The sequence below is a fragment of the Sinocyclocheilus anshuiensis genome, unplaced genomic scaffold, assembly GCF_001515605.1.
Source record: "Sinocyclocheilus anshuiensis isolate Anshui unplaced genomic scaffold, SAMN03320099.WGS_v1.1 scaffold2373, whole genome shotgun sequence".
Classification (NCBI taxonomy): Eukaryota; Metazoa; Chordata; class Actinopteri; order Cypriniformes; family Cyprinidae; genus Sinocyclocheilus; species Sinocyclocheilus anshuiensis.
In genome coordinates, this window is record NW_015551030.1 from 227,555 (window position 1) to 243,840 (window position 16,286).

The 16,286-nt window shown below is 39.7% G+C and overlaps 1 protein-coding gene across 6 annotated transcripts in view; it reads right to left on the reverse strand.

Moving 5' to 3' along the window:
• Positions 1-16,286, reverse strand: part of LOC107661172 (semaphorin-6A-like) — a 67,825-nt gene that overhangs the window by 18,040 nt on the left and 33,499 nt on the right. For all 6 annotated transcript variants that reach the window (XM_016450647.1, XM_016450646.1, XM_016450645.1 and 3 more), the window contains exons 4-13: positions 14,990-15,050; positions 14,644-14,706; positions 13,338-13,439; positions 9,377-9,467; positions 8,561-8,680; positions 8,280-8,368; positions 6,626-6,843; positions 3,477-3,608; positions 1,868-2,023; positions 559-732 (exon numbers count right to left, since the gene is read on the reverse strand). In XM_016450647.1, the coding sequence (XP_016306133.1) occupies positions 559-732; positions 1,868-2,023; positions 3,477-3,608; positions 6,626-6,843; positions 8,280-8,368; positions 8,561-8,680; positions 9,377-9,467; positions 13,338-13,439; positions 14,644-14,706; positions 14,990-15,050 (1,206 nt within the window). The remainder of the gene's footprint in view (positions 1-558; positions 733-1,867; positions 2,024-3,476; positions 3,609-6,625; positions 6,844-8,279; positions 8,369-8,560; positions 8,681-9,376; positions 9,468-13,337; positions 13,440-14,643; positions 14,707-14,989; positions 15,051-16,286) is intronic.

Sequence of the window (16,286 nt, forward strand, 5' to 3'; positions counted from 1 at the left end):
AAATCGCTTGTTTATTTTAGATCTGTGTGGCAGCAGCAATATACAGTAAATAAATCAATAAATGCACTGCTCTGTCGTCTCCTCTGAGGCTGGGACTCTAAACAGTGTTCTGTGCTCGTCTGTGCAGCCAAACACAGAACAGTCAGCATGCTTTGCTCAAACTTTCATCATGACTTTAGAACTAATATACCGTTGTCGCTTACGAAAACACAATAACGGCGCCGTGGGTGGAAACTTACAGATTAAGGGGCGGTAATATTAAGGTGTTTCACAAACCTGGCATTTTGTATTACACATGTTGTTAGCTCTTAGGCGAATTGTTTCGCTTGGATAAAAGCATCTTCTAAATGCACGAATGTAAAATGTTAATAAAGCAGATAAGCATTCGATCGTTGAGCATCGCTGTCCTCAAAAAGCCTGGTGGGCAGCGTTTGCCTGTTTATTCATTCAGCTCATATCAGCCAGACTCTCTGTTTGCTTTAATCATTCAGCTCTTCATTTACTAACCGCGCGCTGTAACCTGATAAACGGGTGTGAATGACAGAGTGGAATACACACTTCTCTGGGTTATAGACGCTCAGCTCCTCCAGAAACAGGCTGTCGTTCAGGAAGCCGCTCCGCATCTTGGCCAGGAACTTCAGCACGATTCCTCGCTCCGATCCCAGGAAAACCACGGTGTGGTTGCGATGAGGGCCGGCGGCGTTATCCACGGCTATACGAGTCAGACGATATCTGCCAGACAGACAGAATACAGTCTTAACTTCATTCATGAACACTAGGACTATGACCTTTCAAGACGAAGATGAGACGAGACATCATTAAACATGCATTATCTGTGACGAAAAAAGACAAGACTAAAATGTAGTTTAAAAAATAAGAAAACTCTCTTTATCCAAAATTTCTCTATTTTCTTCAAAAAAAAAAAAAAGAGTGGAGTAGAAAAAAAACTGTTTTCATGAAAAAAATGTTTTCATGCTTGGTGTTGCCAGATGTCTGATGTGATTTCTCAAACGACAACAATCATGATCAATAATCGCCATTATAGTTTTGAGGAAAATAATTGTGATTATCAAGTTAACCATTATGCAGCATGACTAAAACTAGACTAAAATTCCCAGACTTTTAGTCAACTAAAACTTGACTAAACAAAAAAAAACAAGACAGGTTGAGTAAATATGACAAAAACTAAAAAGGAATTTGATACAGAACTAAGACTAGATTAAGGAATTATATTACAATGAATTTCCATTGATTTTCAGACTCGCTAAAGGAATTAAAGCGTTATCTGGCGACTGCCATTCCAATTAGCAGCTCATCTCAGTCTTAATCAAATGTATGTATAATTTCCAAATCCGTATGCAAATACATTTTCAGGCTAATTAAAACTGGCAAGATGGAAATAAGAAGACAAATAAATTATACACTTTCCAAATCTGTGGAGTCTTTGAAGACGAGAGAAACAGATACAGACGCTTCTTCAGCAAATGTGTTTTCAATAACTCGGTTTTACTGGGGCACATTCACTCAAATCCAAATGAACAAACTTATCAGGCTGAAACCAGACGTCGCTTCAAAGAGTCTCGTTCTGCTAGAAACAGATGATTCTCTCATAATTCATTTCATCATAGCAAAACAGGCAGCAGTCTTTCACTGTGCTTTTATAAGGAAGATACGTCATCTTTCCTTCAGGGTTGAGCTGATTCAAAGATCTCATGTATCGCTAAGGTTTCATGTCTGAATTCAATGCAAATGACTCGATTCATCCATGAAAATGAGCAGCGCTTCTGAAGATGGACTCGATTATTTATTTGCATGACAATAATCTCCATGCATGATGCAGAAGGACCTCTGACCCGACTCGACTCACCGGACCATCGTCTTGAGGAACCACGGCCGATTGGCGATGGAAGGAACGGCTTCGTCCATCAGTGGGTGAAGCTTGATGAAGTTCAGCGTTTCATCCGGGAACTCGTTGGACACTTTGAATTTCTCTCCAGAGGAAGATCCTGCGCAGACGCCTGGCCTGAAGACGACAGCGGGACATCAAGCATCTCTATCTACTGCATCAGTGATATGAACATCTCAATGCTACAATCACGACAACAAGCTTAAAGCACTGTAATGAATCTCAGCTGCGACAGATATGTTGGCTGAAGTCAGGTTTATGGTTCTGCGCTGCTGCTGAATGGGAAATGCATTGCTTTATTCCCACCACAGAGGAAACAGAATTACACAGAGACGCGGTTGGCATGGTCGCTCTCATTAACACTTGACCTCGTTTCACACAAACACATCATTTTATGTTAATCAGTGCAGGCGATAGTCCCGCCGATCATTACACAAAGACGAGCCATATGGAAGCAGATCTTCGCTTTGTAAAAACGCTCCTGTGAGACGATTTAATCAGCTGCTGCATCTGGAGAATCAGGTTTACGTGCTCGCAATCACTTGTGTGTACATAACAGATACAAACACGTTTAAAGAAAATACAATAAAATATAAAATAATTAATTAAAAATAAAATAAATAAATAAAATAATAAAATTAAATTAAATATTTAATTAATGAAATTTTTAGTAGTTAATTTAATTAATTCATTATTTAAAAATGAAATGAAATGAAATCTAACTTTAATTATTATTTTAATAAGTTAAATAACTTTGAGACTATAAATGAATGCATGCATTTATGTTGATTATCCCAGAACTGTTGAATGTTGAATACTTGATTCTGATTGGTTGTCAGATGTTGAATTATTTTCTATAAGTCAGAGTTCCATGTTTGCTGACTGCATTATGGTTTCAGAACTAGTAATGCTGGTTTGAGCTGCAAGACAGCACAGGTGAACAAGGTAAATACTTTAACTAATCGATCTCACCATACTTCCCATTTGATCAATCACAGTACATTAAGACAGCTGTGTTGTATTACAAGTTGTTTAAATATGCAAATTATACATTATATAATTAAATATGCACCGATTTGCATGCAATATTGGATATTCAAAATTCTTCAGGTTCAAAATTCTTGTTTTATTTTCTTGTCATATTAGAGTTAAAGGTTTTTGGATTTCTCTCTTTATCACTCCATAAATCAGAAAATACTGTCAACAGACAGAACGCAAACACATTTTCACCATGTTTTCAGGAGTAAAATGTTGTATAAATCAGTGTGAATGAAATATGAACAAACCTTCAGAATATAGAGAGGAATAAAACTGTAACGTTTGCTGTTTGTAAGAGAATAAACTCTTTAAAGATTGAAATCGACAGATGCAAATAGATAAAGTGCAATACAATAAACACTTAAACGTGTGTTTTGGATGTTTTCTCGCCACTAGTCTGAAAGAAGAGACTTAATATGGAAGCGAAATAGACTGAAAAGTGCATGAAACACTGGTTTGGTCGGTGAATGAGGAGAATGACTGAGAGCTGGACTGTAAGTAGAGACCCAATGGAAGCGTGTGGGATGGATACCTGGGTCTGGGCACCTTTTCCTCGGGGACGGGGGTCCAGGTGGAATCTGGTGACTTCTGCTCTTTGAAGCGTCCGGTGAAGGCCGCCGAGATCTCCGCCATGTCATAAGCGCAGACGGCTGATCCCGGGATACTGCAACACACGGAGACACGCTTTCAGCAAAATAACACAACTGTGAATCACTCCTGCTCGGACACGAGCGGCACACAAGGCCGGATTGTGATCGTATGAACTGTGAATCTCAGTGAGGCAGAAGAGCCGTGGGTCAGAAGCTCTGACTAACACACCCGCATTTGTGTGTCACCTTCCCATCATCACGGGAATCACACATTTCCCAGCGGCCTGCTGGAGCTCAGTGCTGACCTGCTATTCTCTGTACCTGTTGTACGGCGTGGAGAAGGTGGCCATGACCACGTCGCGGCCGCTGATGTGGATGACGTCGGTGACGGCCTGCAGGATGTTGAAGTAGAAGTGCGAGTCTCCAGGGATGGAACAGTTGAGGCGCGTCTTCAGGAAAGAAGTCCACTGTTTCTCCAGCACTCGCTGAGAGCCGCCGCGGTCGTTCTTACACACGCGAGCCACTCGCGGAAACACCACCTGATCGGAGAGACACGTTAAACACGTCCTACATACACGTCACGCTCTCAAAAACACTAGAAACGCTTCAGGAGAATTAAACTGAGCCTGGATTCTGCATTTCTGTCCCCTGATTGAGTCACCTTTGCTGGTTTAAAAGACAATAATAGGGCTGGGTTGAAAACATTGATTTCTTGATTTGAATCGATTCTCATTTTGATGAACCAATATCGATTCTTAAATCCAAAGAATACATGTGTGCTTTTTTCAGTTGATGCGCGAACAAAACTTCTCTGAACATTATTTGTAGCTCCTGCCAGCCAATAACCACAATAATCTTTGCTACTTTTGATATGAAACAAAGTCTCAGCTCTCAAATTCTGTCAACTATTCAATCAATAAATGCTTTTGTGGCTCTTTAATGTGTGGTGTCAGATCCTCTTTACTACTAGTTATAGCAGCAAATAAACATGAACGAACATCAGAAGAATCAGTGCAACTCACTGAAATCAATCCTGAATCATGTAATCGATCAATCAGTGATTTAACCGCAGAAAGACATCAGTAAATCAGCTTGAGATCAATAATGTCATGTCATGTCATGTTATATTATAATACATTATATTACGTAATACATTTTTATAATAAAAACTGCCTTCTGTGCAATTTAAATGCTTATAAATCTTTTTAATATAGTGACAGGGTTTATTGTATAGTTTACAGCATTAGTTGAGAGATTTTTTGTATCCAAATGAATCCAGGAATCAAATTACAAGCTTGTGAATCAAAATCTAATCATGAAATTTGTCTCAATACCTAGCCTTAATTAATAGTCAGTAATAATATTGATTTAACTGCACTGACGCGATCAGATGAGAACAAAACTTGATCTGAATGACGACACAATTGAGCTGCTTTACAGCTGACATTTGAGTTTGAATCATTGATTCATAGATCACTGATTCTGTTCTGTTGATTCTGTATTGTATAAAGCGCTATAGAAACAAATGTGATGTGACATATTCCTCCTGCTGACAGCGCTGTCATAGATGTTGCTGTAATTGGAGAGCCGTTAGTGGAGTATGAGGGTAATTACAGTAATCTGGCAGGTTGGTCCGTACAGTAACTGGAGAGACTCATATTCACCAGAGACGCTCAGGCTGTAATTACTCCTCACTGAATCAGCCTCTCAAATCTCACATCTTCTGCCTCTGAACTCGCAACAATGAGTCTTTGTCATGCACTCACAACACTCACAGACCAGGAAGTCAATTCTGGACTATTTAGGGCCCGTCGTTCGGAGAGCAGACAATGTTTGTGTTATTTTTAGTACCTGTGTCCTGACGGGCCGTGCCCTAGATCTCTTAAAAACCCTCACATATTTCTTACACCCACTTCCTGTCACTTCCTGTCTGCAGTGCTGAAGCAGGAAAACACACTAGATGTTTTGCCCGTACCTTCCCCATGCTGTTGTACTCCATGGCGATTTCCCGAAAGAAGAAGTAGATGAACTCGCCATAGTTGACCGCCTGGATGAAATACGGCTCTGAAATCAACAAGAGCAACTGTGAGCTCAGATATCAAAACATCTCAGTGTGAATTAGAATCATAGTATAATGTGATGTTATCAAGTTTGAAGAGCGATGAAACAGTCCTAGAGTTGACCGGATGAGCTCATCTCTCACGGGATCAGCGGACGTGACGGCAGGTCGTGTTTCTGTCGGTAAAATCACCTCACCTTTCAGCCATTTAGAGTCGTGTTTGACCGTCCTGAGGGTGGCGCTGTCACCCAGACTGCGGTAGATCACCGCATCGATCGCCAGGAAGTCCGTGACCGTGGCCGAGTATAACTTCCCATCTACAGCAGAAAACAACAGCGTTTAAACACTTCAAAATGAATCCAACATCTATACAAAAACCAAACAACCTCTCAACTACAAATACAACACTCTGTGATCCTTATATCTAATTATATTATATTAAATGTATGCATTTATAATGAACCATATTCCCTGCTGTATTTTATGCTGTCTAATTTTCCTGAATTAATTTTCTTGAAAATTTTAGGATTTTCTCTTAGAAATAGCCAGTAAATTGCACAAATAATTACAAAGAAATGGCAAGTAACACATTGATTGATTGACATGACATTTTGAAGTAGATTTTTTATGTAAAATATCTTCGTTTTTTTACTTGGAAACATGATTTTTTGCTGTGTATAATGGCGTTATTTTAGCCGCACGAGCGCTGGGAAGGCAGAACTTTCTCTGGCCTGCGACTGGAAGGTTTTACGGCCGCTAATGGAGGAATGAGTCATGCGGGTTTTCCATCTCTAGGGTTATTTTTGCTGCTGTGTTTCGGGGAGGGACTCCCAGAGACGCTCTCTAACCGCAGCACAATAGTTTCATGTGTTTCCAAAGCGGCCGCACACGAGTCGCTGCCAGCAAACGCTCTTCGGGTCAGAAGCTCTGACTAACACACCCGCATTTGTGTGTCACCTTCCCATCATCACGGGAATCACACATTTCCCAGCGGCCTGCTGGAGCTCAGTGCTGACCTGCTATTCTCTGTACCTGTTGTACGGCGTGGAGAAGGTGGCCATGACCACGTCGCGGCCGCTGATGTGGATGACGTCGGTGACGGCCTGCAGGATGTTGAAGTAGAAGTGCGAGTCTCCAGGGATGGAACAGTTGAGGCGCGTCTTCAGGAAAGAAGTCCACTGTTTCTCCAGCACTCGCTGAGAGCCGCCGCGGTCGTTCTTACACACGCGAGCCACTCGCGGAAACACCACCTGATCGGAGAGACACGTTAAACACGTCCTACATACACGTCACGCTCTCAAAAACACTAGAAACGCTTCAGGAGAATTAAACTGAGCCTGGATTCTGCATTTCTGTCCCCTGATTGAGTCACCTTTGCTGGTTTAAAAGACAATAATAGGGCTGGGTTGAAAACATTGATTTCTTGATTTGAATCGATTCTCATTTTGATGAACCAATATCGATTCTTAAATCCAAAGAATACATGTGTGCTTTTTTCAGTTGATGCGCGAACAAAACTTCTCTGAACATTATTTGTAGCTCCTGCCAGCCAATAACCACAATAATCTTTGCTACTTTTGATATGAAACAAAGTCTCAGCTCTCAAATTCTGTCAACTATTCAATCAATAAATGCTTTTGTGGCTCTTTAATGTGTGGTGTCAGATCCTCTTTACTACTAGTTATAGCAGCAAATAAACATGAACGAACATCAGAAGAATCAGTGCAACTCACTGAAATCAATCCTGAATCATGTAATCGATCAATCAGTGATTTAACCGCAGAAAGACATCAGTAAATCAGCTTGAGATCAATAATGTCATGTCATGTCATGTTATATTATAATACATTATATTACGTAATACATTTTTATAATAAAAACTGCCTTCTGTGCAATTTAAATGCTTATAAATCTTTTTAATATAGTGACAGGGTTTATTGTATAGTTTACAGCATTAGTTGAGAGATTTTTTGTATCCAAATGAATCCAGGAATCAAATTACAAGCTTGTGAATCAAAATCTAATCATGAAATTTGTCTCAATACCTAGCCTTAATTAATAGTCAGTAATAATATTGATTTAACTGCACTGACGCGATCAGATGAGAACAAAACTTGATCTGAATGACGACACAATTGAGCTGCTTTACAGCTGACATTTGAGTTTGAATCATTGATTCATAGATCACTGATTCTGTTCTGTTGATTCTGTATTGTATAAAGCGCTATAGAAACAAATGTGATGTGACATATTCCTCCTGCTGACAGCGCTGTCATAGATGTTGCTGTAATTGGAGAGCCGTTAGTGGAGTATGAGGGTAATTACAGTAATCTGGCAGGTTGGTCCGTACAGTAACTGGAGAGACTCATATTCACCAGAGACGCTCAGGCTGTAATTACTCCTCACTGAATCAGCCTCTCAAATCTCACATCTTCTGCCTCTGAACTCGCAACAATGAGTCTTTGTCATGCACTCACAACACTCACAGACCAGGAAGTCAATTCTGGACTATTTAGGGCCCGTCGTTCGGAGAGCAGACAATGTTTGTGTTATTTTTAGTACCTGTGTCCTGACGGGCCGTGCCCTAGATCTCTTAAAAACCCTCACATATTTCTTACACCCACTTCCTGTCACTTCCTGTCTGCAGTGCTGAAGCAGGAAAACACACTAGATGTTTTGCCCGTACCTTCCCCATGCTGTTGTACTCCATGGCGATTTCCCGAAAGAAGAAGTAGATGAACTCGCCATAGTTGACCGCCTGGATGAAATACGGCTCTGAAATCAACAAGAGCAACTGTGAGCTCAGATATCAAAACATCTCAGTGTGAATTAGAATCATAGTATAATGTGATGTTATCAAGTTTGAAGAGCGATGAAACAGTCCTAGAGTTGACCGGATGAGCTCATCTCTCACGGGATCAGCGGACGTGACGGCAGGTCGTGTTTCTGTCGGTAAAATCACCTCACCTTTCAGCCATTTAGAGTCGTGTTTGACCGTCCTGAGGGTGGCGCTGTCACCCAGACTGCGGTAGATCACCGCATCGATCGCCAGGAAGTCCGTGACCGTGGCCGAGTATAACTTCCCATCTACAGCAGAAAACAACAGCGTTTAAACACTTCAAAATGAATCCAACATCTATACAAAAACCAAACAACCTCTCAACTACAAATACAACACTCTGTGATCCTTATATCTAATTATATTATATTAAATGTATGCATTTATAATGAACCATATTCCCTGCTGTATTTTATGCTGTCTAATTTTCCTGAATTAATTTTCTTGAAAATTTTAGGATTTTCTCTTAGAAATAGCCAGTAAATTGCACAAATAATTACAAAGAAATGGCAAGTAACACATTGATTGATTGACATGACATTTTGAAGTAGATTTTTTATGTAAAATATCTTCGTTTTTTTACTTGGAAACATGATTTTTTGCTGTGTATAATGGCGTTATTTTAGCCGCACGAGCGCTGGGAAGGCAGAACTTTCTCTGGCCTGCGACTGGAAGGTTTTACGGCCGCTAATGGAGGAATGAGTCATGCGGGTTTTCCATCTCTAGGGTTATTTTTGCTGCTGTGTTTCGGGGAGGGACTCCCAGAGACGCTCTCTAACCGCAGCACAATAGTTTCATGTGTTTCCAAAGCGGCCGCACACGAGTCGCTGCCAGCAAACGCTCTTCCCAGAAACAGGGAGCGACTGTTGCTCCGGCCGTATTCCCACATTCTTCTGACAGACGTTCATTATGGAAGTGTTTCAGACGTGATGGCGGTGTCTTACCGGCGAACAGGGCCACGTTGGCGTGTTTGGCGTCATATGGGCAGCGCGCCATTCCGCTGATCTCATCGCCCACGGCATCCAGACTGTCCATCTGCAGGAATGAAGGGAATGGTCAGAGGTCAGAGGTCAAACCCACCCTAACCTTCAGCGTCTGAGACTTTCACACATGTCGGGGTGTTATTTTTAAAGCTCTTCCTCTCTGATGCCTGCCAAGACCAGCCGCTCACGCCAGCCGCTCATTTCGCTTGCTATTTCTATCGTGGCGAATCTGAAGAAGGGTCAATCAGGAGTCGAACGCACTCACATGTGATGTATCAGGAACCCAATTAACATTCCTCCGAAAATACACTGAAACAAACACGGATCAGGAATGTCAGGGTATTCCCACTCCGCAGCACAACAGGGAGGAAGAACAAACCAGGAATTTCACCGATTAATAAACTCGTGACGGCATCAATATTAGCAATTACACCACACAGTTTACAAGATCAGATACCTGTCAAATACAGCATTTACTCTGATCTTTAACATCACATCTTCACATCTTTGCCTTTCTTTGAACAAAACCAATGCTTGAAAATGCTGGATTCGTTATTATTCTTACAACAATAGAACAGTACAATGATAAACTCACTTATATTAAACAGAACATTTATTGTGTACGGAGTACGGAGCTGCACATGACAAAGATATATTTATTGCAGCCACAAATTGAGAATTCCTTCCTCCGACTCGATTCGTTCCCTCGTTTGATTAGATCATGGCCACGCTGTACTAATGAATTCCATCATTTTGACATAATTAAAATGAGACAAATTACTACATAACTTAGCAATGATTTACCACAACAAAGGAATTAATTCTTAATTTGTGGGCAACGATATTTATATTTGTCCCGCATGTCATGTGTGCAGAAAGATCTCTTTCATGAAGCTTCTTTGAAACAAACTTGATTGTATAAAGCACTATAGAAATAAATGTGACCATGTAATAATATAAAGAAAAAAAACCTCATAATTAGTCACTGAACAGAGAGACTGCAGCAGCACATCAACACCTTCGGTATGAATGCTGATTAAAGCTGGTTTATTCAACAGGTTCAACAGTCATAAATCAGTCGGGAAAAAATAAATGCCATGAAATGCTGTTTAAGGCAAGCATAATGTATTATGTACTCGAAAGCTGATTTAATTCTCATTCACATCTGACAAAATTTTTTTTTTCTCTATAAGGGCTACTGGATCTTAGCGCTGCGTTCGACACTATCGACCACAACATTCTTTTGCGTAGACTACAAAATGATGTTGGCATTAGTGGAATTGCATTGTTTTATCTGACCGTCAACAATTCGTAGCAGTGAATGACAAGATATCATATCGATCACAAGTACAGTATGGAGTACCACAAGGCTCAGTACTAGGACCGTTGCTTTTCACACTTTACATGTTACCCATGGGAGATACCATCAAGAAACATGGTGTTAGCTTTCACTGTTATGCTGATGATACTCAGCTCTATATTTCTTCACGGCCCAATGAAACATACCATTTCGCAAAACTAACGGAATGCATAGTTGACATAAAAACTGGATGACTAGTAATTTCCTACAGCTAAATTCTGAAAAAACAGAGGTGTTAATTATTTTACCAAAAACCTCCGCATGTAATAACCTAGAACACTGTCTAACACTTGATGGCTGCTCTGTTAATTCCTCGTCATCAGTTAGGAACCTAGGTGTGCTATTTGATAGCAATCTTTCATTTGAAAGTCATGTTTCTAGCATTTGTTTAGATATATTAAAAATATATCTAAATTATGACCTATGCTCTCAATGTCAAATGCAGAAACATTAATTCATGCGTTCATGACCTCAAGGTTAGATTATTGTAATGCTTTATTGGGTGGTTGCTCTGCGCACTTAATAAACAAAGTCCAGCTGGTCCAAAATGCAGCAGCTAGTGTTCTTAGAGTGTTTACTATTGTCTTCTTGCATTATTGATAAACTATTTTCCTGTTTGACACTGTAAAGCTGCTTTGACACAATCTGTATTGTATTGTATTGATATAAATAAAGCTGACTTGACTTAAATGTATCCTAACAGAATTGCAATTTGAATTTAAGAGAATAGATTTAAAATGAACTGAAATTCAACGAAATTGTCAAAAAGAAAGATTTATCAAAACTCTGAATTATAGCTTGACAAAGGTTGTGCAAAAGTTAAAGTATGATAAAAGAAAAGTAAAAAATATATAAACTTCTGTATAATTTATATTACTTATTTAATATCTTTGCATCTGCCTTACTTTAAAACAAATACTTACTTTGTGGTTCATTATCATTAAGTCGCATTGTTTGTGATGAACTAAATGGGTAATGTATAGCCCAACACTGTGTACCACCGGTAACACCGAATACCGCAATAGAACAAATTCAGAATGGGTTGTTATCACAGCCATGTGATGGCAGGCGCTCCGATCATCTCTGAAATAGTTACGGGCCGCTTCTGTTGTCAGTAATGCAGCTCGTCCCGCTCCGCCTGGCAACAGCTGATGTAATGGACACCAGCCGTATATCCAGCAGCTCATGCTGGCATGAGGCGCTCGGAGCCGGGCACGAGTGCGGCCGCAGATGGGCTCTCGGGAGGAGGCCGTGGATCAGAGCATCCGTTCAGGAGAACATTTGTACACTGATGATTAATCTGGGACGACTTTGGCCCTCAAACAGACGCTCTTTTCAGAGCCGTCGCACCAGGGATATGGAAAGCAGACATGCTGTCAGAGTGGACACTACGCCGCCAGAACCGCGCCGCTCGAGGGTTTCCAAAAGCTGACGGTCCGCGGGGGAAAATCTGTGAGCGGCTAGTGGTGCTTTTGGCAATCGTGCTTCAGCATCTCTCTCTGCTGGACCGAGCCAGTTATTAGACAGCGACGGCTGGCAGAAGATCTCGCACACGCTTCTCTTCCGGTCATTCTGTGATTCACTGACTGATGATGGAGCCAAATTGAGCAAAAACACTGAACAAGCTCAAAACACAGAGACTAAACCAGCCACTCAATGTGAAAACAGCATTTAGAGCCAATACCATCACAGCAAACACCATGAAAACCAGCCTTTTTTTCGGGTTCCCTCACAAACACGCTGGTGAACTCAAAGCCGAAGTGTGTTGACTATTTCTAAACCAGTTTACCAATCACTGGTCAGACAACACATGATCACACTGACACAGGGATCCTGCATGTTTAGGGCAAGTTTAAAAAATCCTATAACTAATTGAACAGTGTTGGGGAAAGATGCTTTTAAAAGTAACGCATTACAATATTGCATTACTCCATACAAAAGTAACTAATTGCGCTACGTTACTTTTGTGTTACTTTTTGTCACTGCGCTGCATTTGCTTACTTGTTTTTTAATAACAAAAAAACCCAAAGTTATATTTTTGGCAACTGTAAAGTTTCTTTCACATCAGAAGTGAATGAATAAACCTCAGACTGAAGGAAGAGTCTCTGTCTCTGATTTCTCTCAACATGCGGACAGGAGAGCTGTCAGTCAACAAAGGAGTTTGAAAAAGCAACTTAGATATTTTGTTGTAAATGTAAAAGTTACTTTACTAGTTACTTGAAAACAGTAATCTGATTACGTTACTTGTAATGCATTACCCCAACACTGCAACTGAACAACACTGAAGTGACTAGAGCTGAATTACGACACTATTGTCTTCCGTAGAGCTGCTTCACAGCGGAGTTTGTCTCATATTTGATGAAGTTTGCAACACTGATTCTGTTATTTTCTGTGAAGCTTCTTTGACACAAACTGCATTGTGAAACACCCTGCAGCAACATTGTATCATCATCAGCGTCTGCCACGCTTTCATTCAGCTGTTTGGATGTCAAATGAGCAGCGCGGCTGAGGTCAGAGGTCAGAGGTCAGAGGTCAGAGGTCACGCTAACACAGCAGCCTTACCTTGTAGGTCCGACAGGACGGGTTGAAGGCATTGGTTCCGCACACAAACAGAGAGTCGTCGCTCTGCTGCAGCAGGACCTTGATGAAGTTATGGCACTCGTCCTGGAACGAGACGAGAAACACGTCTGTGTGCAGTACACTTAATCAATCCTCCATCATTACATCATCTCTGCTGAATAAAATCCAACGCTTTTGGCTGCGGATTCCAAAAATAGTGTCTGTTTTGCTGGAGAGACTCACACGTTCTCACTAAACATTTCGTAGCATCTTTGCTTTTACAACTTTGTACCCCAAACACATGATTCCTGTCTGAATCTGAGACAGATTACAATTATTTGTTCAATTTTCACATGTATATGACATTATTTGTTTGTCTGTTCCTGATTTCGAGGTCAGAATTATGGCCAGTGACAGAAGAAAATGCAAACATGAGCCAAAAGTTTTCTGCTTTTACTGCATCCAAACAGATGATAAAATTATAGATGTTATTGGGAAAAAGCTTATTTAATTCTAAAAGTGTTTGTAAAGTTTTTGACATTAAATAGAGTATTTGAACATTTTTTTACACTCCTTTGCAGATTGCAAGTTTTAAATACTTTTTTTATTTTTTATTTAAAATTTAAGCATTTTAAATACTTATTTTTGTCATTAAAAACTGATTTTTTTTATTTTTTTATTTGACTTTAATTAATTTGAAAAGTCTGGATTCCTATTTAGAGAAAAAACTGTACATGGAAAGTTTTTAATTGATATTTTTGAACTCATCATCATCAGATTAGGTAATATTAGGCCTTTTATGCAAACATGAGCCAGATTTTCTGTAGTGCATGCAAACAGCCACAGATAATCACAGATCTTATGAAAAAAGCTTATTTATTTATAAACTAGTGTTTATGTAAAGTTATTTGACATTAAATGGAGTATCTGAACATTTTCCACTCCTTTACAGATTGTAAATTAAATGATACAATTTGCACTTTTTGTCATTAAAACCAACATTTTTATAATTTGGCTGCTTTTGTGACTAAGTGCATTAATGCTGGCACACATATATATAATTTGAAAAAAATCATTCTTATTTTTTGTGAAAAACTTGAAAGATTTTATTGATGTTTTTGAACTCAGCATCATCAAATTATGTAATATCAGGCCTTTCTTTGCAAATCAGCAGATATTTTTCTCAGGGTGCAGGGCTGTGCGATCAATGACATCATCACTCCTCGGTGACATCATCACTCATCTGTGACATCATCACTCCTCGGTGACATCATCACTCCTCGGTGACATCATCACAGCGCAGCTGTACCTTGTGTTTGCCTTTCATCCTGCAGGTGTCCACGTCGGCCTGCCTGGACTTCCACGTCAGCTTCTGTCGACAGAAAATCAATGTCAGATCGATAGATTGGACTCAATTACAGCTCTCTGTCACGGCCTGGAGGGTCAAACGAGCCCTGATGACTGATTAAACTACATCCCGCTCTGATCGATCTCCATCAATCAGCCTGAGGTCCACACATGAATCTGGGCCTCGCTGCGTGACGCATGACAGCGACTCCTGATGAGATAAAGCTCTTAGAGAGAGAGAGAGAGACGCTTGCTTCGTTTGCTGCCAGGTAATTAAGAGCAGGACAGAACTCTATCCTCAGACTCACCTTACTGAAGAAGATCTCCTCCGCATTGGCCGTCTCGATGTCCACCGTGTAAATGTGATCCCTGTGAAGACATTCACACTTTCATTCTTCTTCAGCTTCAATATCAGAGACACTCATGTGAGGAAAGAGACTGGCCACATTAATAATCACTATTACAGCATCAACAGCATTAATAAACAGTGAGGACACTGCAGTCCTGTAGTGAGCGTGTGTAGGCTGTAAATCCTGAGCAGCTTTATAAATGAACAAATGCCAGACGCTGCTTCTGTTCCACCGTTGCAGTGTAAAGAGGGCTTTTGTTGAGGTTGATCACATCAGACTGGTAACAGTCTATAATATTCTGAATGAAGCAACTGGTTCAATTTAAGTATTTGACATGAAAAAAAAACCGGATACATTTTATAAGGTAATTCTGAAAAATTGTCCCTGGAAATCAATCCCACTGAGCAAATATTGGAATTTTCTAACTCTGCACACAAACATATTTTTAGAATTACAAAATCAATTTTTGAATTTAAATTCCAATTTGAATGGAGACAACAAACAGGATACAGAATTTCAGTTTAGATTTAAGAAAGTAGTATTAAAACGAACTGAAATTCAACAAAATTTGTTAGAAAGGAAGGTTTATCAACACAAACCTTGACTTATTATAGTTAACTAAAATGATTAAAAACATTTTAATTAACTGAAATAAAATAAAAATGAAATCAGATGAATGAAAATTCGAAATGCTGCCTTGGCAAATAACTGAAATATGTTTAAGCCGAAGAACTAAAATTAAACTAAAACTGAACTAAAACTAAAAAACTACAATTGAAATAAAAATAAATTACCTGAATAAAATAAACAAACCAAATCAAAATGAAAACTATACAAATAATGCTGTGCAAATGTTGTAAAAAATAAATAAATAAATCTTGCACATAATGTATATATACACTTAAGAAATATAAACTAAATTAAACATTAAACAAAATTATGGACAAGGATGACAGAACACTTCATTAGCTGATGAATTTCTCAGAATGATGATTCAGTAAATTCCAGGTCAACTTCTCTTGTGTTCTGGCCATTTCTTCGAATCTGAGCTGCCATGTTGATGTTCATGTGTGTAAGATTATCTCACGCGACTGGAACATGTTTTGAATCTGATCCAGTGTTCAGACTTGAGATGAATTCAATCCAATCTTCCTTGCTACTTCAATCTAATAGAAAAGCCATTTGTGAAATGAATGCTGTTGCGCGGGTCACCAGAGGCGCAGCGATCTCAAGACCAGTAATGAATCACAGTGGC